Here is a 24173-nt window from a genome sequence, read left to right on the forward strand (position 1 = left end):
TATATTTAGATAAAATAATTATATTCTTAAAAATATATTTCTTTTTAATAACCAAACTTTTTAAATATTATATTCCTAAATAAATATGTTATAGAGAAATGTTAATAATTACAACAAGGTAATGATACGTCATCTATTATATTATAAATTGACATACAAATATATATATAATCATTATTATTTTCTTAAACTTTAAAGTTCAATTATATTTATTTTAAGTTATAAGCATAAATATAAAACATATATCCGTTTATCCTTTTTTTTTTCCTTAAATAATAAGTTATTTTATAAATATTCACCTTTTAGTTTTGTTCTTTTCTTTCTTTAACATAAAAATATAAAACAAAATCTTGAAAAAAATTATTTTAAATTGGAAACAAAAATCTATATAATAATATATATGGTTCAAAGGAAATAGAAGGAAAGAGTCATTGTCCAGTATAAAATATATTAACAAAAAATAATATAAAATAAAATATATATATATATATATAGAAATTGACCGTTCTTCTTTTCTTTTTCTTATATTTATATATACGTATATATAAGTATAATTTTTACAAATGACAGATATGTGTAGTGGAAACTTTTTTTGACTATAAATTATTTCTCTCTACTAAATTTTTGTTTTGTTTACCTTTGGGAAAAGAATTTTTAAGAAAACAGTTTATAAGTTTTTATTAACAGATGGCTGATATTGAAAGGTCAGTTTTGATATATATATATAAATATATTTAACAAATTTTAAAATATATTTTTTATTTATTGAAAATAATAATATTATTTATTTATTTTTAGTTTACCTTATATTGGAAAAATAAAAAATAGTGAATGTGAAATTATTTCTTTAGATAAGATAAATAATAATCAATCATTAGCTGTTAAATTTGTTGATAATAAAATGAATGGTAAAATTATAACTGTGGATACTAGTAGAGCTAAAAGTAATAAACATGTTGTTTCAATGTGTGCAAAAAATTTAGGTATTTTAGAAGTAAGATTTATAAAAAAAAAAGATTTATCTAACTATTTTAAGTTGTTTTTTTCTTTTTATTTTTAGATTCAAGAACCATCATCAAAACCATGTAATATATATTGGCACAATGTTGTTTATTCTGATCTTCGTAATGTTATTCCATCACCAATGTCATATGTAAATAAATTTCCTGGAATGACAGAATTAGCTAAAAAAATTAGTTTAACAAAATCATTAAAATCAATGGAACAATTATTTCCATCAGAGTATACTTTTTATCCACAATCATGGATAATACCACCACAATTAGAAGAATTTAAAAAATATATTAAAGATAATGAAACAAAATGGTTTATATCTAAACCAGATGATGGTGCTCAAGGTAGTGGTATATATCTTTTAAATAAATTTGATGATTTAAAAAGTTATAATGATAGACAATTAATACAAGAATATATTATTAATCCTTTTCTAATGAATGATAATTTAAAATTTGATTTTAGAATATATGCTGTTTTAAGAAGTATTAATCCATTATCAATATATGTTGCCAGAGAAGGTATGGTTCGTTTTTGTACAGAAAAATATAAAAAACCAACAAAAGATAAAAACTTAAATTTATATTCACATTTAACAAATTATTCTCTTAATAAAAATCATACATCATATAAACATAGTAATAGTTTAAAAGATCAAATTAAAGGAAGTAAAAGATTATTATCAACAGTCTTCCATCAAATGGAAAAAAGAGGAATGAATACAAGAAGATTATGGCATAATATAAAAATAATTATTGTTAAAACTGTTATAGCAATGTTACCAGAAATAATGTTAAATTATGAACAAACATTTCATGATATGGATGGTCCACAATGTTTTCAAATTATGGGTTTTGATATAATGGTTCAAGATGATGGAAAACCAATATTATTAGAAGTTAATGCAGCACCTAGTTTAACTATTGAACATACTATTATTGATGGTACTCCACCTGTTAGATCTATTGTTGATGAAGTTATAAAAGTTCCATTAGTAAGAGATTGTCTTCTTCTAGCAATGAATATTTTGGAAGAAGAATATAGTTCCAGAAGTGATTGTGGTAGTGGTATTTGTAGTGATTATTTACCTAATGATATAACTCTTCCAAAAATAATAGATTCTAATAATATAGGAATATCATCATCTGATGATATAGTTCTTACAATGAAAGCACGTGAAAAGAAACCTCATTTAAGTGAAATATTTCCAAATAGATATGGTGGTACTAGTGGACATTTACTTTTTCTTGATAAAGCTGTTTATCTTTATATGCAATTTATAAATATTAAAGTAGGTACAAAAATAACATTAGGTGGAATAAGAAATTTTATTAGAAAGTGTAATTTAATTGGTTTAGTAAGTGATAAAGAATTGGGAGAAAAATTAAAAGAAATACAAGAATATTATATTGGAAACAATAATGATACAGTAGAAGCAAAATATGGATATCCATTTCATGGATTTCTTCAAATATTATTTTATTTTGCAGAAATAAAATTTAGTTATTGTGAAAGTTTATTATCATCTATGCAAAGATTATTGGTATTTTGTAATAAATCTCTTCAAAAGTATGGTGTTCAATCAGCAAGATTAAGGAGAACAGAAATTGAAAAAGATGAAAATAATGTTTATATTTATCTTTTACCACAAAGAATGAAAAGAGGAAGATGTTTATTAAAAGGTGCTAGTATGAGTAGAAGTAAAAGTGAATCAACAAAAATAAGGGTTAAAGATGAATTTGAAAAAAATATTCAATTACCAAGAACATTGAAAGTAAATAACATTAAATTACCAAAAATTTAATTTATCAAAAAATAATAGAATTATAAATTTTAATATAAAATTAAAATTTTAGAATTACTATTAATATAAAAAATTTTTGATTTTTTTTTTCATAAAAATTTTATTTATTAATAATTGAATATTTTAATTTATTATGTCTGTTTCAAAAAATAACAAAATTTTTTTTAAAATTGGTGATATTTTTAATAATAAATATCATGTAAGTGTATATATAATTTTTTTTTTTTAATAATAATTCTAAAAAAGTTTTAGATAATTAAATCTCTTTGTCAGGGAGAATTTAAAAATATTTATAAATGTCTTAATATTGAATCAAAAGTTTATGTAGCAGTAAAAATTAATGATAACATTGATGTTGATTACATAATGTTAAAAAATGAAATAAAAGTTCTTCAATGTTTAAAAAATAAAAATAATATAGTACAATTAATTTGTTTTGAGAAAAAAGAAGAATATACATATATGGTAATGACATTACTTGGAGATAGTCTTGTAAGTTTAAAATATAAATGTGGTACTTTTACACCATCTACTCTTGCAAGAATTGGTGCACAAATACTTTTTGGATTGAAAAATTTGCATGAAGCTGGATATGTTCATAGAGATATTAAACCTGGAAACATTGCTATTGGAAGGAATAATGTAATGCAAAAAATTGTTCATATTTTAAATTTTGGATTATGTAGAAAGTTTCAAAATAATAAACCAGAAACAAATGAATGTTTAATTTCAAGAAAAGTAACTTCTTTTTATGGAACACTAAGATATTGTAGTCTTGATGCTCAAGATCAAAAAGAACAAGGACCAAAAGATGACTTGATATCGCTTGGATATATTCTTGCTGATCTTATTGAATTTCTTCCATGGCACGAAATAACAGATAAACTTGAAATAAGTTTATTCAAAGAACAAATAACGAGCAAAGAACTTTTTCCTAAATATACATCATTGGTTGATTATTTAGAATATGTTAAAAATCTTAGTTGTCAAGAAATACCAAATTATGAAAAGATGTTCCATTTTTTTAATGTAATTTCAATATTTTTTATTTTTATTTATATTTTTTAGAAAATTATTCAAGAAAATAATGCTAAATTTTCTGATCCATATGATTGGGAGATACTTTTTGGTGAGGAATCAGAACCTAAAAAAATTGAAGTTGATGATGTTGATCCTATTTATATATATAAGAAAACTCAATTAGATGAAATTTATTGTGCCGAAAATTATCAAAATATTTAAATAATTTTTATAATATTAATACTATTTATTAGGCAAAAAATACAATATTTATAAAATTTTATTTATTGTAGTAACATTTAAATTTTTATTTATATATATAAATATTTTTCATTATTGTAGTTTTACCTTTATATATATTTTTTATATCAATTCATATTTTTTATAATGATCTTTTTTAAATTTATTCTATTTTTTAATAGGTTAAAAAAAATAAAAATTTTTTACATATAATTTATAAAACATTACTTTATTAATAAATAAAAAAAATTATGATTAATTAGTAAAAATAATTTTTTTTTATTATAAATAGAAGAAATATTAGAAATAAAAAGTGCTATTTAATATCTATACTAATTATTTTTTGCAGATAATGATGAAATTTTAAAATAAAATAGATACAAAATTTTAATTAGTACAGTAAATAAAAAATTTTAATATGTAAAGATTAATTATTATAAACATATCCCATGTATATATAACTTATTTTAAAATATTATAAATGAAAAGGACGCAAATTTAATAATACATAATATAAAAATTTATAATAGATTAATTTTTTTTATATTTATTTTTTTAAATTTTTTAAAATATATCATTTAATGAATCAAATTATTTATATTTTTTTCTTATTATACTGTTTAATTCAATTATAATTTTAGATTATGAAAAAATTTATGGAATATGTTAAAATATCAAATAGTACTATAAAAATTCACGATTTGTCATATGAAGTTAATTCTTATTACAGTAATATTATTTTTTATCATTTTGGTTGTTTTTTATTTAACATTACTTTTTCATTTCTTGCTATTTATTCAACAAACTATAAAAATGTTTTTCGTATTAAAATAAATACCAAGTTCAATATTGTAATTTTATTCATTTCAAATATTATTTATGCATCTTCTGGTATTTTATATACTATTGTTTATATTATTGGTTATTTTAATACAACTACATTTTTAATGTATTATTCTAATTTAATTTACAACTTTTATATTTTGGCATTGAGTTTTAATTACATTACTCCGTTTATTGTGACTACACAAAGATATTTATTTATTACTCAAGAACGTAATATCAAAAAAATTACTATTGTTTTAATTTATATTATATTTATGTTACCATTAATTTATACATCATTTAATTCAACTTATGGTAGCAACAAATTAGTTTATTTGGGTCCTTTTACTTACACAATTGGATATTCTTCAATAAAAGTTTTTACAATAAAAGTTGCTACAATATATTTATGTTTTTTGCTATGTATATTTTTAAACATTTTACTTCTTATTAAAATTAATAAAATAAAAAAAAAACTTCCTGGATTTGGTGTAAAAATGATTGAAGATCAAAATTTATCTTTAAATATTCTTTGTCATTCAATCATTTATTCAATTATTTCTCTTTACGGACACACTGTTTTTTATCTTCATTTTAATGGTATGAATTATTTACTTAACTTTTAATAAATATTATATTTATAGAAATATTTGTAAATCAAATTTCATGGATAGTTTTTGAAGTTTTAACAAACACATCTATGGCAATTTTTCCAATTTCTTTTACTTTATCAATATACTATATAAGAACAAGAATTTTTGAATTTATAATACAATTTAAAAATAACATTATTAAAAATTCCATTACAAAAGTACAACAAATTTAAAAATAACAATATTTTATATTGAAACTTTTTTTTATATTAATTAATTTTAAAACCACTTTTTATATTATTCTTTCACAATATTTAAATTTACTTTATATAGTAAAATTTTATTAAGTTTATAAGGTAATAATAAGTTAAGTTTAATGGCGCTATCTACTTTCAAAGTATTAGAGATTCAAGGTCAGATAAAACAATTATGTGGCCACAAAACTATAACAATATAAAATAATGGGGTTAGGTGTAACTTACAAGTTTTAATTTCAGCTGACTATGTCATCTGAACACTTGTAAGCCATATTTATATAATATTTTAGCATGACAACCATGGGATTAAATTATCTATACTAAGTTGTCAAACTTTTTGTCTATTATAGTCTTACTATATCATATTTTAAAAAATAAAAAGTTCAAAAATTTAATAAGTTTTAATGTTATAATAAATATATTTAAAAAATAACATATTATTCTTATATTATTTAACGTGCCATTGAAATATTTTATTTTTTAATTTATATTTTTAAATTTAAATTACTATATTTTTTTTATATTAAATAATACATTTTATTAATAATAATACCTTTTATATAATCAAAATTACATAGACAATACTTTTTTTTAAAGATAACATTTTTGTTGAATATAATTATATAAAATTTAATTTTATCCATTACTTTCAAAATCCCATATGAATATATAATATTATATTTTTAATGATAATAATTAATTAATAATACAGTCAAAGGTAAATTTATTAAAATTAATATCTTTAATTTCACAAAATGATAGACAAATTATTATTTATAAATAATTAATATAAATAAGACACTTCTTAGACACATAATTTTTGTGATAATGTAACAATAATATTACAAAAATGCTACAATATATTAATATTACATTTGCAGATTAGATAATGATAACATTTTAAAGATTTTGCAAAAAATTAATAAAGGTAATTAAATACAATTAATAATAATTATACTGTATCAAAAAAATTTTTTCTATATTAACTATTTCTAATTGACAGTTTTTAAAGAATGGTGAATGGCAAACAGATAAAAAAAAAAACTTTTTATGAAAAAGTCAAATTCAACAATTTTTTGAACCAATTTTAAAAAATTAATTTTTTTTAATAAGAACTTAATAGAAAATGTTTTATCAATTGTATTAAAAAAATAGATAAAAATTAATATTTTAAATAAGTTTTCAACTTTAACCATAACTTTTTTAATATCAATGATAAAATTAATGCGTTTTACAGTAGTATTATTTTTAAAATATTCTTTAATACAACTTTACTTTTGATATATAAAAAAATCATATTAAAAGTTATACAGTTACTTACCTTTGTAAACAAATTTCATAAAAATTATCTTTTCATAAATAATTAATTATAAAATTGTTTTAGGAATTACTATTTTATACCAGTTTGTAAGAAAACTAAAATTTTATTAAAATGTAATATTTATCAACTGAAGTACTCTAAGCTAAGATGAGGTCTCAAATTTTATTATTATATTTATTTGCATCCCATCTTGCTTGGAGAACTTCAATTAACTTAATAAAAGTTGATTTTTAAAAAATTATATAACACTAAAAATATATATAAAAAGAATTTTTTTAATAATTGCAAAATTATCTAAACATTTATATAAACAACGTTCAATGAAACACTTTTGGTCTTGAATGTTATCGCAAATTAAGTATAAAAATAACTAATTCGCAATAATCATCCGACCAAAAGAACATCATTGAGATGAATCGTTTATATAATGAAACACTGTTGACCTTGAAAAAGATTGCAAATTAAAGTCCAGAGCTAAATTTGCAAACTTAAAGGTCATTAGAGCTCCAGAAAGAATAGTGTTCAAAAGTAATGAAACACCACTGGCACAGATATGGTCCCAAATTAAGATCCAAAGTCAAACTTGAGACATCACTGGCCAACAGAGTTACATAAATACAAGATAACTCCATAATTATAGAAAACTTTTGGTCTAAATTTAGTCGCAAATTATGTTTCTGAATATTAATTTGCAGACCTCATCTGACCAAAAGATTTCTAACAACAAATATTATTATTTATTTTAAAATATTAGTGACACGGATTAGGTCGTAAATTGAGAGCTGAAAAACATAATTTGCGGCCTCACCGGCCACTAATATTTTAAAATTAATTTTTTTTATTTCCTTTCATAAAATTTTAATAATTTCAAATATGATAAATAAAAATTTTGAAGCATTTACAAATTAGAATATATTTATTAATTTGTCATTGAACTAATTGTAAAAAATTTAAATTATTTTTAAAAATTATATGATTATATACTTACCTTTTGATAGAAAAATATTAATATGTTATGTTAAAAAGAATAAAAATTTATACAACAAAATGTTTTCTATCTGGAAATAGTCGCAATTTACTCATTAATTTTTTTTTATATAATTTGCTACATTTTCCAGATGAAAATATCTTATTATTTACCTTATTTTGACAAAATATTTTTTATACTATATTTATTGTCAAAAATTTTATTCTTAATATTTTTAATTATTAAGAAATATTTTGTTATTCAAATTATTCAAAACACTTGTGGTCAGGTATCGAGCGCAAATTGAATTTACAAAAATATTTAATTTGCTTCTTCTACCGACCATAAGTGTTTCAAAAAACAAAAATATTATAAGGTATAAAAAAATTTATTTAATTATAGAAATTTTATATTAATAAATATTTTTATACCAGAAATACTTGAGGTTTATGAAAGAATTCATTTGAAAATTTAATGGTCCATTTAAAATAAATTTGCATAATCATTGAACCCCCAAAAATTTTAAGAACGTGAAAGTGCTGTCAACATATATAAATTAATAATTGAAAGCACCTCTGATCATTGAAAGGTCACAAATTAGTCTTCAAACTACTAATTTGCAACCATTTCTGACCAGAAGAGCTTTCAAAAAATGTATTTATCCTTTAGAATATTAGTAATAATAGCTTTTCTTTTACTTACATTATAAGCAACTACTATAATTTATGAAATATTTTTATGGTACTTGAAAGTTATCAAGCACTTTTGGACAGGGTCGTTCGCAAATTCAGTATTTAAAGTTACTAATTTGGCAAACTCACCCATCTAAAAGAGGTGAAAAACAAAAAGAAAAAAATAATAAAATACTAAAATACTCGTGGCCTGGATATAGGTCGCAAATTTAGAATCAAAAGCTTAATTTGCAGCCTTTCCAGCCACGAGTATTTTAATATTAAAATTTGTTGATTGATAATGAAACACTATCGACTTGGATATACTTTGCAAATTGACATTTAAAAAAATCAATTTGCAATTAGAATTCCTGTCATTAAAGCTTCAAAATTTTATACATACCTCAAATAATTCATTGAAACACTTTTGGTCTAGATTTAGTCGCAAATTAAGTTTCTTAAATACTAATTTGTGGACATCATCTGACCAAAAGAGCTCCAAAAGTAAAAAATGTTAACATATTGAAGCACAAGTAGCCTGGAAATAGGTCGCAAATTAAAAAATTAAAATAAAATTTGCAACTATTCCGACCACCTACACTTCAAAATGTTTAAGTGAATTCCTATATATATGAAGCATATAAGGTATTGGATTTGTTCCCAAATTAAGTTTTCAAAATACTAATTTGCTAACAATATCCAACCTTAAATACTTTGAACAATAAGTGTTTCTATGCATAATGAAACACTAGTGGCATGATTTTGGTCGCAAATATGATCTAAAGCCAGATTTGCAGCCTAACCAGCCACTAGAGATTCATTAAATTAATGTAGTGATCATGATTATAAAACACTTTCGGGTCCTGGATTGGTCGCAAATTTAGTTTTCAATATACTAATTTGCTACCATCACTAGACCGAAAGAATTTTGATAACAAAAATATTAAGTGCTTGAAAATATGAAGCACTTTTAGCCCTGGAATGGTCGCAAATTAAACTATAAAACTAAATTTGTGGCCTTACTGGGGCAAAAGTGCTTCAGTATGGATACAAGAATTTATTTTAATTCTAAGAAAAAAATTTTTATTATATTTCACAATTTTAATGAAATTTATTTTAATCTTAATATAAATTTAAATGTAATTTAATCATAAATAATAGAAGTATTTCAATATTAATTTTGAAACACTTAATGGCCTGGATATAGTCGCAAATTGAATAAGTAAAAACAAAATTTGCTTCTCATCCAACCACTAAGAGTTTCAACAAAAAAAATATTGACTAAATTTAAAATAAGTTCACTTCTTATTAAATATAAATCTCAGAATTAAAAAAATTTAGCAAAAATTAAAATCTTTTTATAATTTTTAAAAAAAATACCCACGACACTTACGGGCTTTGGATATGGTCGCAAATTAATTTAAAAATAATAAATTTGCACCATCCTAAGCCGTAAGAGTTTTAGGCACAAACAAACTAGTTTTTGATAAAAATTTATTAAAATACCAAGTGAAATGGATAAAGTTGCAAATTAAAGTTTTCTCAATCAAATTTGCTCCTTATCCATCACTTAGTATTCCATAAAAAAAAAACAAAAGTTATTGCTTTACAACATAGAGATTAAAATATTTTTATTGATAAAAAACTTACATATACAGTCATTCTTTTTTGTGTATTTCAATTATTTGAAATACTTTCAGGCTTGGATTCGGTCGCAAATTTAGGATACAAAACTACATTTGCTCCAACTCCAGCCAAAAAGAATTTCAAATATTATACATAAAAAAATAATTTTTAAAAATTAATTTTATAATCTTTTCAAAAAATTTACTTATGCACATGATTTGGTCGCAAATAATATTTTAAATTAATTACAAAAATTAACTTATATCATATTTGCTTCCAACCAAGTGCATAAGTAAATTTTTTAAGATTAAAAAAAAATTTAATACATCATCTAGAAAAAGTTAAAATATTCAACATCTATAAAAATAATTAATATACATAAATGAGTAAAAAAAACTTTCGCTATATACCTATTATACTTAGATATAATATTATGAATATATTTATTATAGAAAAAATTAAAAATATATTCTATTTATTATGTATAAACAAAAATATTATAAAAAGAATATATTTAAAACTGTTTAAAATTATTCATACATATTATATAAAAAAAAACTTTTTTAAATATACAATAAGAATTATAAATATCATTTTTGTTAAATAAAGTTTTGTACTATAAATATTCAAATATTAAATAATAATTTAATAAAATTAAAACTAACAAAAGAATCTATGCATTCCTAAATACACATACTTATTGTTATAAAATAAATGATAAAATATTTATATATGATTTAATACAATAAGAGAAATTAAAGTTTGTAAAAAGGTATATATATATTAATATATCTATAATAATATAACAAAAGTGAATAAGGTATGTTTCATAAATATTGATCTAAAGTTTAAAATATATATTTATATAACATAAAGTGTTATCTTTAGAAATGATAACACTTAGTGATGTGGATACAGTCGCAAATAAACATTCTTAAAAAGTATATTTGCTGCCTGACCCAATCCTAAGGGTCACCATTTTTATCAATAAAATTTATAAAAAATTATTACTAATATGTCATAATAATAACACTTATGGGTTTTGGATACAGTCGCAAATAATAATTTAAACTTTATATTTGCCAAACTGATCCTAACCCATAAATGATATTAATTCGATGATCAAAAAAAAAAATATAAATTTAAAAGATAATATTATAATGATTACAATAATATTAAAATATTTATATATGATAAGTATAAAATGAACTTAAAAGTATTTTAAAATATGTCTATATCTACCAATGACTACTAATCACTCTAAAATACTATTGATCTTTCTTTCCACTATTCTCTATCTAAAAGTAAAATATTATACGCGCATACAATTATTCACCCCCCCCCCCCTCTTATCAATGATTATAATGAAATGATTAAATATATCTTAAAAGATTTATAACACCTTAATATTATTATCCTTAAATTATTTAAACATATATAACAACTTGTTTTATAAAGATGAATTTATAATAATAGTTATTATCAAGAATAAAAAAAAAAAAAGAATAGTTATGTATGATTTAAATTTATTACATATAATTCAATCATTTATACAATTTCATCAACATTAACTATCTACTATATTTAATACTTTTTCAATATCAATCTTTTAATAGAAAAATGTTTAATATATAACTATCATTAAATATATTTTATATAACAACTGTCTCATCATTAACAACATATATAAAAAGATAATATATATAGAAAGAATAATATTATAAAGGAAATTATATATAAATGATAGGTTGAGAGAAAATAAAAATGTGTGTATATATCTATTCATAAAATTTATATAATTATATAAAGAATAGAAAAAAAAAAAACTTTTTTTTTTTTAATTATAAAAGACAAATATAGTGGAGAAAAGAGAAATGGCAAGATAACGAAGTAAACTACTATTTATATAGTATGATCAACACTTTTCACCCTAGCATCTCTCGCTCTTTTTTTTTTTCATTTATATATACATATATACATTTTCCTACAATGTATATATATATATTACAATCACAATTTTTCCTATCGCCCCTTTCTACACCCATATAATTTTAATATAATATGAAACAATAAAATAAAGTAGGAGGATTAGTTAATTTTTCTTTTAAATTAACGTTATTACAAAAAAAAAAAGTGATACAGGAATTTTGATAATAAAATATTTCTCAATAACTAATAATAAGTTTTAGTCACAAGGTTTAAAATATATTCAATTAAAAGCAATAAAATTTAACAAAAAAAAAATTGTTATCTTAATAAATATATTAAAACTTCTATCTATTTAATGAATGTAGATAAATTTTATCAAATAAACTATTAATAATCATAATTTTATATATAAACGAAACATACAAAGAGAGATAATAAAAATTATATTTTTATAAAAATATAAAATAAAATTTTTAGAATAAATAATAAAACTAACTAACTTTTCAGAATAATATTTATATATTCATGCAATTAATATATATATATATAAATAACTTTTGCAATGTTGCACAAAAATGACATACTTACTTCTTTGCAATTATTATTAAAAAGTACTTTTTCCCTCTATCTTTTCAACTCTCTCTTTCATTTATTTTAAAACTTTTTAGTATTTCATACATAATATATAATACATATATACAAATTTTAATTAGACTTACATCGTCTTTAAATAGAAAATAAAATTTTTTACTCAACATAAAAATATGTACTTTTATTATTAATATAATTAAAAAAGAGTGATAATTCTTATTGACAATAAATAATTATAATGTTAAAAATTATAAAGCATTTATTGATAATAAATATTTTTTTTTTAAAATTTATATTATAAAAAATAAAGTTTTTTTTTATCTAAATAATGTAAGTTAAATAAAAATTAAAAAGAATAAAAAAAAAATAATTTTTTTATTAATTTTTATAAAAATTTTTTTTTTAATTATTAATATATTAATACTTTTATATCATTTAAATATATAACAACTTTTTTTAAATATATATTAAAATATGTACTACCTACTATTTTAAATAAAATATTTAACTGACTTTCTAAGGATGAGGTGGAGAATGACTTGGGGGAAGGCAGTTAGTACATATTAAAATGTAATAATTTTATATAAGACATCCTCTATTTTAAATACATTACACTTCATCTATTATACAACATTTCAAAATGTAATAAAATAAAATACCTTCTTTGAAAGCATTCTTATCTATAATTTTAAAGGTAACTTATATTAAAAAAAATGTATATAAATCAAAAATTACATTATATCAATTTTCTAATAATATATTATTTTACGGAATCTCTTAAATATAAAAGAAAAAATAAATCATTTTTATCAAGGATAACTTTTATTAATCTTCTAAATTTAATTATTTCTCAAAAAAAAAATGAAAATGTGTACTTTATATAAGAGTATAGAATGACAAAATAATTATCATCTATCTATCTATTTTGAACAAAAAAAAAAAAAAAATAAATTTAAAAATATTTGCATTTAAAATTAATTATATCTAAAATATATTATCTCAACTCAATCTTTAAAAAGTACACTTTTTTTTATATCAATGTCAAAGAAACAAATTTTATTCCTAACCTTTATTTTATATATAATAATTTAAAGTACATTATATATATAATTTTATTTGACATTTTTAAGGATAATCACCTCAGTAATGTTTCCCTCTATTTGGTAAAATAAAAATATTTTATGTTAAAATTTATCTATTTTTATAAATATTTTAATATATTTATGAGGAAAAAGAAAAAATAAAAGTAATAATTTATTATCTTTTATAATAATACATATTCTTAATTTAAAAAAAAACATTAAATGATAAATGTACATATTATTATATTATTATTTTATAATAATTTAAATTATATTTTTAAATAGAAAATTATAAATAAAGATATTAAAAAAAAATAAACATACTTCTTAAGATAATGTTTTTCTTTTAAAAAAGGTAAAATAGATTTTTTGTTATGGAAAAAAAAAATTATTTTTTTTATTGTTAAAAGAAAGATAAAAGAATATTTCGATGTTTTTTGCTTTTATGTGTAAAAATGTTTAACATCGTTTTAAAAGAAATTTTCTTTTAAGTTGAAATTTAAGTATTTATTAAAATATATAAATTGATATGTCACTATTTATGATAAATGGTACATAATTTTATAATGAGAAATAAAAATGGGACTTTGGTAAATTTATTTAATTAATTTTGAATCTACTAGTTTAACTAAAAATGAAATATAAATTAATAATAATATTACTTTATACAAAGAGTACTTTTACATCAATAACATATAAAAATAAAAAGAAGCAACTCATAAGAAGAAAAAACTCCAACTAAAATATGGAAAGTATATTCTCTCTTAAATGTGATAGCTTCTAAAAAAAAAAGAAAGGGAGGATAGAGAGGCGTGATAACATGAAACTTTTGAAAATATAGGTTAATTTTAACAAAAGAAGAAAAAACCATTATGCCCCTCATTATTTTTATTTCTCCTCTAAAAACGTTGTCTCTCATTGGTTTAAAATTTTTATTTAATAATATATTTTTATGATATGATTATTAAATAGAAATAAAAAAAGAAAGATTATCTTTAAAAATAATTATTGCGCGCGGGACTGCGCGATAAACTTAAATAATTGTATATAATACATTTTAAATTAATTATTATTTAAATATAAACAATGATATTTGATATCTTCTCTTATAAATAATATGATACTTTTTCATATAATATTAAGGGACATTCATTAATAATTTTAAAAATAATAAATACTTATTCTTAAATATTATCTCTTACAATATAAAATTTATAACTCTTTGCGCAATTTATTCTTTTGTTTTAACATATACAATAACATTAAAGATAAAATTGAAAAAAGATAAAGAAAAGCAATCAACAAACAAAAATGACCCTTTTATATTTGTTGTATAAACTTTTAGAGGGAAAAAAAGTATTAAAAATGATAACAATTACCATTATATATTGTTTTAAATATGTTTTTTCTCTCATTTACTTATTATATACCGTTATCAAAAAAAAAAAGGAGAATAGTATTATTATTTTTATTATTAAAAGTTTATTATCAACAAAAAAAAATAACTAGTGCATGTTTATAAAATACTTACGAAAAAAGGATAAAGCAATTGAATATATATAGGATAATATTTGAAATAAAAGAGGGAACAAAAAATTGGTAATAATAATTTCTATAATATATATATTTCTCTGTTTTAATAGTTTTTTTTTTTTTGTCAACAGATGATAAAAAGAAAATGATATTTGAAGTTTAATTGAAAAAAAAAAGAGTTTATTGTATATATTTTATGAAGATGTTTTGGATATTTAATGGTAGATATATTTTTGTATGAAAATGTAATGTATAATAAAATAAATAAATATATTTTATGATTTATATATTATACATGGTTACATATGTATATATTTCTGAATGACAGAAAAAGTAAAGAAAAAGAAACATTTCTTCTAACATCTCTTTTCAAAATGGGACAATAAATTTTTTTCCTCCCTTTCTCTCCCTTTTTATTATTTATACTAATTGGAGTGAATGAATGAAGAGAGAAGAAAAATGAAAAATATTTTTTTTTTTTTTTGCAATATTTAAATGAATTAAAGATACAAAATCATAAAAGAACCAATGACCATTAAAAAATATACAAACTATTTATATTGTGTATATTTTAAATTTTAATAAAAATGAGTAATGTATACATTTATATAATAGTACTATACTATTTATTTTAATGAATGGAAATTTTTACTACTAATAATGGCCATTAAAATTATACTGTTAATTTCTTTGTTTGATTTTTTTCAATATATATATGATTAAACAAATAAAATGAAATAAATTATTGAGAATGTATTTTCCTATTGAAAAAAAAAGACATTTTTAAAATAATGTTATTTTTTCAATAAAATATAAAGAACATCTATTTAAATTAAATAGCCTATAGTTTAAATTTTATTTTATCAAATAATAAGACTATTTTAAATAAAAAAAAAAAAAAACTAAAAGGGCAAAAATATGAAGAAAGAAGATACATGGTGGTTTTATTTTTAATATAATGTATTATTGTAAAATAAAAAAATTTATAAAAAAAAAGCAGAGTCATGGTTTTTTTTTTGTGATTAAGAAAAATGACAATTAAGAAAATATATGTATTATCAAAAGTGAGAGGAAAATTTCTCTTTCCTTAAATATATATCACAATAGTTCCATCATTTCAATCATTAGAATATTCTAGAAAAAAATGGGGAAAGTTTTTGATTTATTTTTATAAAGATAATTCTTATTAAATATATATAATTAAAAATTATGTACAAACATATAATTAAATTTTATAAAAAAAAATTTTAATTAAAATATTTCAACATAAATGATTTAATAAAAAAAATCATAAGATTGTTTTAAAAAATTCCCATAAATCTTGTTTAAAAATAATTTTTTTAAGAAAAATTTATAAATAATCTTTTTTATAATAACTAAATTAAAAACAAATATTTAAATCAAAAGAATGATAATTATCCAACATTAGATACTAATAAAAGAATCTCCTTTTCAAGAATGATTATGAAATTGAAAGAAATTTAAATTTAGAATGATAAAATGAAACTAAAATGCTAACACCCCTAGTAAAACATTTATATAATATCATTTTGTTATTAAAAATAAAAATCGTATGTATATTACTAAACATCTATTATAAAAATAAACCTTATTTTTTTATCTTACATAATTACATTTCTTAAAACATATTTATATTACTCATATTTATATTATATACATTAATATTATATATATTTATATAATATATATTACATATATTTATATTACAATCTAAATTTTTCAATATCAACCTTTTAAAATAAAATATCATACATTTTACACCTTTTTTTTTAAAATTTCTCTTTATATCTTCACAGAGATATATATAAATGGTAAAAAAAAAAAGTGTATCACTAAGTGAAGTTTAAAATATGTATGTATAAAAATTGTCATAAGATATATGGAATGAAAAATTTTTTAATAAAAATATCTTTTCTCTCTTTCTGTACTTGATGAAGAAAAAAAAAATGGTACGATATTATTAAAAATATTAAAGAGAGAGAGAGATAAAAAGTTATATAATATTTATAAATTTTTAATTCATCTTTAAATTATATTTAAAGATAAAAAAAAAAACTTACCAAATGAAAATTTTTATTGATAGCATTTAATGAAAGAGAAAGATAATTGAAGAAATAGAAAGAGAGAAAAATTAAAAGAGTGATTTTATTAGAAGAACTAAAAAAATGTTATACTTTCATTATACATATTAAAAATTTTAAAAATATAATATAATAACATTTTTCAATCTATATATCATTATCATCAAAATGATAGGAGAAGAAAACGTAATTTGTTGTTATTAAGAAGCACTTTTAAAAATATATATCTTTGAGATGTAAATATATTTAAATATATAAATCAGTTTATATGATACTTGATAAATTGCTTATCAAAATTAGATGATAAATAATGATAAAAGATATGTATCTAATAAAAATAAAAAATAATTTTAAGTGAAAATGAATTTGTTATTATGTTTATACATTTAATTTATATTTTTTATTATTTTTTTCCTTTTGTACACTTTCAATACATCTTTTTAGAAGTGTTAAATTAAAATATCCATTAATTTTTAAAATAAGATTTAATCTTTGATACTAAACAAAAGAAATGAAAATTTTTGTTTAATAATTAAATAAAAAACAAAGTAAGAAGATAATGTTATTATTAATTTATAATAATATGTATAAATTACTTTTTGTTAAAAAAGACTAATTTTTGAAATACCTAAATAATTAATGTATCTTTGAAATGTAACAAAAAAGAGGGAGATAATGTTTTGTTTCAAAATGATAAATGTCATATATTCATGCAATTATTTTTCCTCTATTTTCATGTTAATTAAGTATAAAGAGAAAGATATTATCATTTACTATATAATAATTCTAATAAATATTTTTGAATGTAACACCATTTTAAGCTTATTTTATATTTTTTGGATCCTTTTTGTGTCTATTTTATACACGTCAGAATTATTACAAGAAGTTATAAATAAATAAATAATACTTTTTTGAATAAATTTATATATATATATATATAATTTTTTATATTTTTATTACCATATAATTATAGAAAAAAAAATAAAGTTAATGGTTCAGGAAATGTGATAATAAAAAAAAATATTATGACAATAATAAAAAAAATACATATTTCATTTATACTTCTTTAAAAAAATCAAAATATATATATATAAATATTATACCTTTGAAGATATGAAGTACTGGTAAAGAAGAATATACGTATGAAATTTTTTTCTCATTAATCATACATCATCACCTAAACATATATTATATATCTTTTTTTTTTATCTCCCTCTAATTGTTTTCAAGAGTTAAAAAAAAGATTATATACACTTTAATAAGAGATGGAAATTAAATTGTATATGTAAAAATTTTGCTTCTGTTTATACTTTATATATACTTAAAAAATTAATGATATGAAAATATATATATATAAATTTTTGATGTGTTAGTAATAACTTATATGTTTTATAAAAAGGGATTTTCAAGTTAAAAGAAAAATAAATTATAAATAATTTTCTGTATTTAAAAGATATTTATTTTTATTACATTATAACATTATTAAAATTTAGGGGGAATTAGAATATTTTGTTCTCCTAATTTAATTATATATGAATAAGAAAACTTTTTTTCATTTTGATGTAAAAAGAAAATTATTCAATGGGGAGAAATAAAAATTTAGTTATACTAAAGAAATTTATACAAAAAAAATTGTCTTTCTAGAGGGAAAGAGTAACTCTTTCATACCTTCTTATTTCTACTAACAGTTTGGTAAAAGTGTATAATGAGGGAGAAAAAGAAAACTTATTATATAATTCTTTTTTTTTCATTCCCTGAAAGGATCATTCTAGAATATTCTATGAAAAAAGAAAAATTTATATTTTTATAATTATATGCATTAATAGACATAAATTTTAATTTATATGTATATGTATATGTATATTAGGGACCAATAAATTAAATACTAAATTATCCATTACAGAAAAAAAAAACTTGAATAGCTGTTGATTATAAAATAAGTAAAGGAAATAAAAAAAAAACTATTGCAAAGTTGTATATTATATGTAAGAATTTCTTATTAACTTCATTTGTATATTGTGACTTTTTTTATCATGGAAACAGAAATGTTGTTGGAAAAAAAGTAAATGAAAATACTTTTATAAAAATTTTTAATAATCGTCAATTTTACATAAAAATTCAAATAAATTTATTTTTCAAATCAATTATTTTTATCATTATACTTTTTATATAACAATTCAGTGATTTAGTTATCATTATTTAAAAAATATTTTATACCAATTTAAGTTTTTTTTTCCAATTATAATCTTATATGTTTTATTTTTTATAAAAAAATAGAGGAGTTAACATTCTTTTGTGAAATTAAAATTTATTTGTTTAAAAATCTTTTTAGAATTTTGTAGTATTTAATTTCAATAACTTTATTTTTCAATATCTTCCTGTTAAAAAAAATTAAAAAAAATGATATTTCTATCATAATACAAGTTATTATAACATGTAAATGTTATATGAAAGTTTTTTTTTAAATTATTCTCCTTTAAAATTAACATTATTTTAAATTAACACATTAAAAATAAACAACAATTTATTAACAAATTACAATCAAAAAAATGGCCACATCTTAAAACCAAATATTACCGAAAATCTGTATAAGAAAAAATGACATTTGGTATAAAATGTATGTATTTCATTTTTAATTAAAGTAATCTTTCTCCAAAATATTTTTCCTTTGTATTTTGTGATACATCAAACTTTTTATCAGTTAAAAATTATATTTTGAAGATTTTAGATTGTATTAAAACATAAAAAATATTTAAAAGTTAAGAATGCCGTTTATGCATGGATCGATGCCCTTGAGGCGAACATATTATTATTTAGAACAAGGGAAAATTATATTTCGAGACAATGTAGCAGTTTTGACATTAGGATATCATAGTAAACCAAAACCAGAACAAGAAGGAGCAAAAAGTTTTGTGTATTGGCATTGGGCTCAGCTCCAATATAAAAATCCAAAAGTCCAACTGGTAAAGTTACGTGATGTTGTAATAACTCCTTATGCTCAGGCTTTCTTACGTAAGTTTCTTTTCTTCCACATTTAGTTAAAACTTTTTTTTTATATTATATTTTTATTATAAATTTAATTACTTTATTAATATAATTAAATATAAATTATAAACATGAAACTTGTTTGATTACTTATAAAATTAAATTTAGAATATGAGAAAGATTTTTATCATATTTTATAAAATAATTTTATGATAATTAATTTAATTAAAAATCACAAATTTTGATTATATTTTTCATTTTCATAATAAAGTATTTTTATAGATGATGGAAGAGAAGTTTTATTTGACCTTGAAGGATTAAAAAAAGAAGAAATAATTGATGTGATATCAAAAACATTAGGAAAGACAGAATTAGTTTATAAAAGAGAGCATTTGGAGAAAATGCAACTTCATAATCCGGCATCATTTGGTAGTGATTGTGATAGGCAATGCATGTGTGAAATGCAAGGTCAACAACCTTGTACCAGTTTAATTGAAGCTCCTGAATATTTGAAAGGAAAATGGAGATGGAATCATAATATTGTTTAACAATTAATTAGGAAATTATTATATAATCTTTTCAAAATAAAAAAAAATATCCTGTTTATTAAATTAATATTTTATAAAAAATTTTAGTTTTTTTTCTGTTATTGATAATATTATACAATATTTTATATGATATTTTTATGGATAACATATTGTGTATATTATATCATATAAATCAATTGTACATAAGTTTTTGTTTATTTATAACATTAATTATCAGTTTCTTTTGAAACACTTTAATATTTACAAATGATATAAATATTTAAAAGAAAAAACTATTTTTTTAATTCAAATTAAATATTATGAAAATATTTTGTTTCTTCTATATTTTAATAAAAAAAAATGTCTTTAATAAAGAAAGGAATAATTATTCAAAGATGAAACATAGTTGAATAAAAGTTTATAAAGGGATTTGTAGTTTGTAGTTCGTAATATTGATAATAGTTATCTTCTACAACTATAACATTCTAAGTGAAAGAACACATTTACTTGATTAAAGGTATTCATACAAATAAAGTATATATTTGATAAAATATAATAATCAATGTATCTTTGAATACTTTTTTAAACATACTTTCTTTATTATTATTCTTTATTAAGATAAAATAATATAAAAAAGCATTTTTTAAATTTGTAGTTGGTAGATTGTAGTAATTAAAATTAAAAATTTTAAATAATTTTTTTTGTAGTTTAATTTACTTTTTAAAATAAGACGATTTAGTATAAATTTTTATTAACATAAAAAATTTAAATACTATTAAATTTTAAAATAAATAAAAAAGTTTTTAATAAATTAATAATGGAATCAGAAAGGATAATATCTTATAAAAATATAGAAGATAATAATTGTTATGGATATTCACAAAAATTTGTTGATGAACATTTCGAATTAGAATATGTTTCTCAAAATGTTTATAGGTATGTTTTGATTATTTATAATTTAATTTATCTTTAGATCAATAAAACTAAAACGTCGAATGGATGGAATAGATGTTGTATTTGGAGGAAATTTATGTGCTCAATCTTTATGTGCTGCTGAAAAAAGTGTACCATCTAATTTTAAACCTCATTCGCTTCATTCATATTTTATTTTAAGTGCTAAGCCTGAAGATCCTGTTTATTTTCATGTTACAATATTAAAAGATAATCGAAGTTTTGTTAGTAGAATTGTTGAAGCTAAACAATATGACAAATTAGTATATTATTGCACAATTTCCTTTCATGTTAAAGAAGAATCATCTATTGAACATCAAATAAAAATGCCAAAAGTTAAAATGCCAGAAGAATTAAAAAATACTGTTGAGTTAGCTGATAAATATTTATTAGATGAAAGATATGACATTATAAGATTAAAACCTCATGTTAAAAAAATTTTGTTAGATAAGTTACGTGATTATCGTGATGATGCACAACCATTCGAAGCACGACCAGTCTCACCAGAACATTATTTTGGTTTAATTAGTTATGTTGGTGAACCAATATTATTATGGGTTAAAGCTAAAGATGTATTAAAAGATATTGATGCTTATCATAGATATTTGACTGCTTATATTAGTGATTATACCTTAGTTTATGCTGCTGATAGGCAACATGTATCACATGGCTATGAACCATCAATGTACTTTTCATTGGATCATCATATATGGTTTCATGAATATAATTTTAGAGCAGATGAATGGTTGTTGTATGAAAATAGAAGTACAGTAGCAAGGAATGGTCGAGCATATGCTGAGGGAAGATTTTGGACAAAAGATGGTAAATTAATTGTATCCACAGCTCAAGAATCCTTAAATAGAACAAGAAATTCTAAATCAAAATTATAATTAATGTTTATTAAGAGTATTATTAATGTTAATAATATAAGAAAAATGTTTTTAAATATAAAAATTTAAAGTATGTTATATGATAAAGGTATATTTTTTCTAAATCTTCTTTCATATACTGATTCTACCAATTTTTTCATTAATTTTTCACTTTTTTTATTTTTATCATCTTTTTTTGGCATGAATTCAACTATCTCTGTTACTAATAATTTATCTAAATTAGCATTTTTTATAAAATTCATAAATTCTACAGCAACAATACCATCATCTTCTGGTGTCCCTACAGCTGGAGCATCTTCAACACGGAAACTATCTATATCTATACTCATACCATATCCTATAGTATTTTTACTAACTTTTTCAATAGCATTTTCCATACATTTATCAAGACCATATTTATGAATATCTTTCATATAAAATATTTTTACGCCTAATGATGTTAATAATTTTTCCTCTGCGGGTTCATAACTTCTAATACCAATAAGAGCTAAGTTTGATGGTTTAATTTTAGGAAAGTTATCACCAATTCTAGTTAATTTATCATGACCAAAACCTAATAAATGTGCAACTGGCATACCATGAATATTTCCAGTAAAAGATGTTTCAAATGTATGACTATCCATATGAGCATCAACCCACAACAATCCTATATCTCCTTTAGGTCGTAATGCTGTTGCTACACCACTCCAAGTACCAATAGCTGAAGAATGATCTCCACCAATAACCAATAATTCTTCATTTTCTTTAATTAATTTAGATGTTTCATTACATAATTGTTCACTATTCTAAAAAAAAATGAAATAAAAAAAATAAAAAAAAGGTAGCATACTTTAATAATTCCCTCTAAAGCATTAACACTTCTTCCAGTAACTGTTTCTTCAATAATACTATTCCATTTATAGGGAACTTTACACTCTTTAAAAATAGATGAATTTTTTAAAACTTTTACAGCCTCTTCACAACCTAAATGTCTACCACCGTAGCCATTGGCTAAGCCAATTATATTTAACTGTTTAGTAAGAAATTTAAATGTTAAGCGCATTGAAGAAAAAGACCTTAAAATAAAAAAATAATTAGACAAAAATATGTATGATTAATTATATTTATTTATAATATGATATTATATGGTTAATTTAAATATATTAAAATGTTAGTAAAAAAAAACAAACTAAATAATGATTTATTAACTAAAAATATTCTCATTTATAATATATTATTCTAACTTTTGATTCCTTAAAAATGATT

The 24173-nt window shown here is 19.7% G+C and overlaps 5 protein-coding genes across 5 annotated transcripts; 4 read left to right on the forward strand and 1 right to left on the reverse strand.

The window, feature by feature from the left end:
* Positions 1-687: 687 nt before the first annotated feature.
* Positions 688-2818, forward strand: SRAE_1000012500 (Tubulin polyglutamylase TTLL11; the record flags this gene model as incomplete). The annotated part of the gene is made up of 3 exons (XM_024646922.1): positions 688-704; positions 799-994; positions 1061-2818. 3 exons carry the CDS (start codon positions 688-690, stop codon positions 2816-2818), a joined length of 1971 nt encoding a protein of 656 aa, XP_024501051.1.
* A 133-nt stretch (positions 2819-2951) lies between these two features.
* Positions 2952-4060, forward strand: SRAE_1000012600 (Asator; the record flags this gene model as incomplete). The annotated part of the gene is made up of 3 exons (XM_024646923.1): positions 2952-3017; positions 3071-3847; positions 3887-4060. The coding sequence occupies 3 exons, from the start codon at positions 2952-2954 to the stop codon at positions 4058-4060; spliced, it is 1017 nt and encodes a 338-aa protein (XP_024501052.1).
* A 16289-nt stretch (positions 4061-20349) lies between these two features.
* SRAE_1000012700 (28S ribosomal protein S25, mitochondrial) lies at positions 20350-21108 on the forward strand (the record flags this gene model as incomplete). The annotated part of the gene is made up of 2 exons (XM_024646924.1): positions 20350-20587; positions 20843-21108. The coding sequence occupies 2 exons, from the start codon at positions 20350-20352 to the stop codon at positions 21106-21108; spliced, it is 504 nt and encodes a 167-aa protein (XP_024501053.1).
* Positions 21109-21904: 796 nt separating this feature from the next.
* SRAE_1000012800 (Acyl-coenzyme A thioesterase 8) lies at positions 21905-22928 on the forward strand (the record flags this gene model as incomplete). Its single annotated transcript, XM_024646925.1, has 2 exons — positions 21905-22023; positions 22061-22928. The coding sequence occupies 2 exons, from the start codon at positions 21905-21907 to the stop codon at positions 22926-22928; spliced, it is 987 nt and encodes a 328-aa protein (XP_024501054.1).
* Positions 22929-22993: 65 nt separating this feature from the next.
* Positions 22994-23970, reverse strand: SRAE_1000012900 (Arginase; the record flags this gene model as incomplete). The annotated part of the gene is made up of 2 exons (XM_024646926.1): positions 22994-23713; positions 23758-23970. 2 exons carry the CDS (start codon positions 23968-23970, stop codon positions 22994-22996), a joined length of 933 nt encoding a protein of 310 aa, XP_024501055.1.
* Between the last annotated feature and the right edge of the window lie 203 nt (positions 23971-24173).

This window comes from Strongyloides ratti (assembly GCF_001040885.1).
Source record: "Strongyloides ratti genome assembly S_ratti_ED321, chromosome : 1".
NCBI lineage: Eukaryota > Metazoa > Nematoda > Chromadorea > Rhabditida > Strongyloididae > Strongyloides > Strongyloides ratti.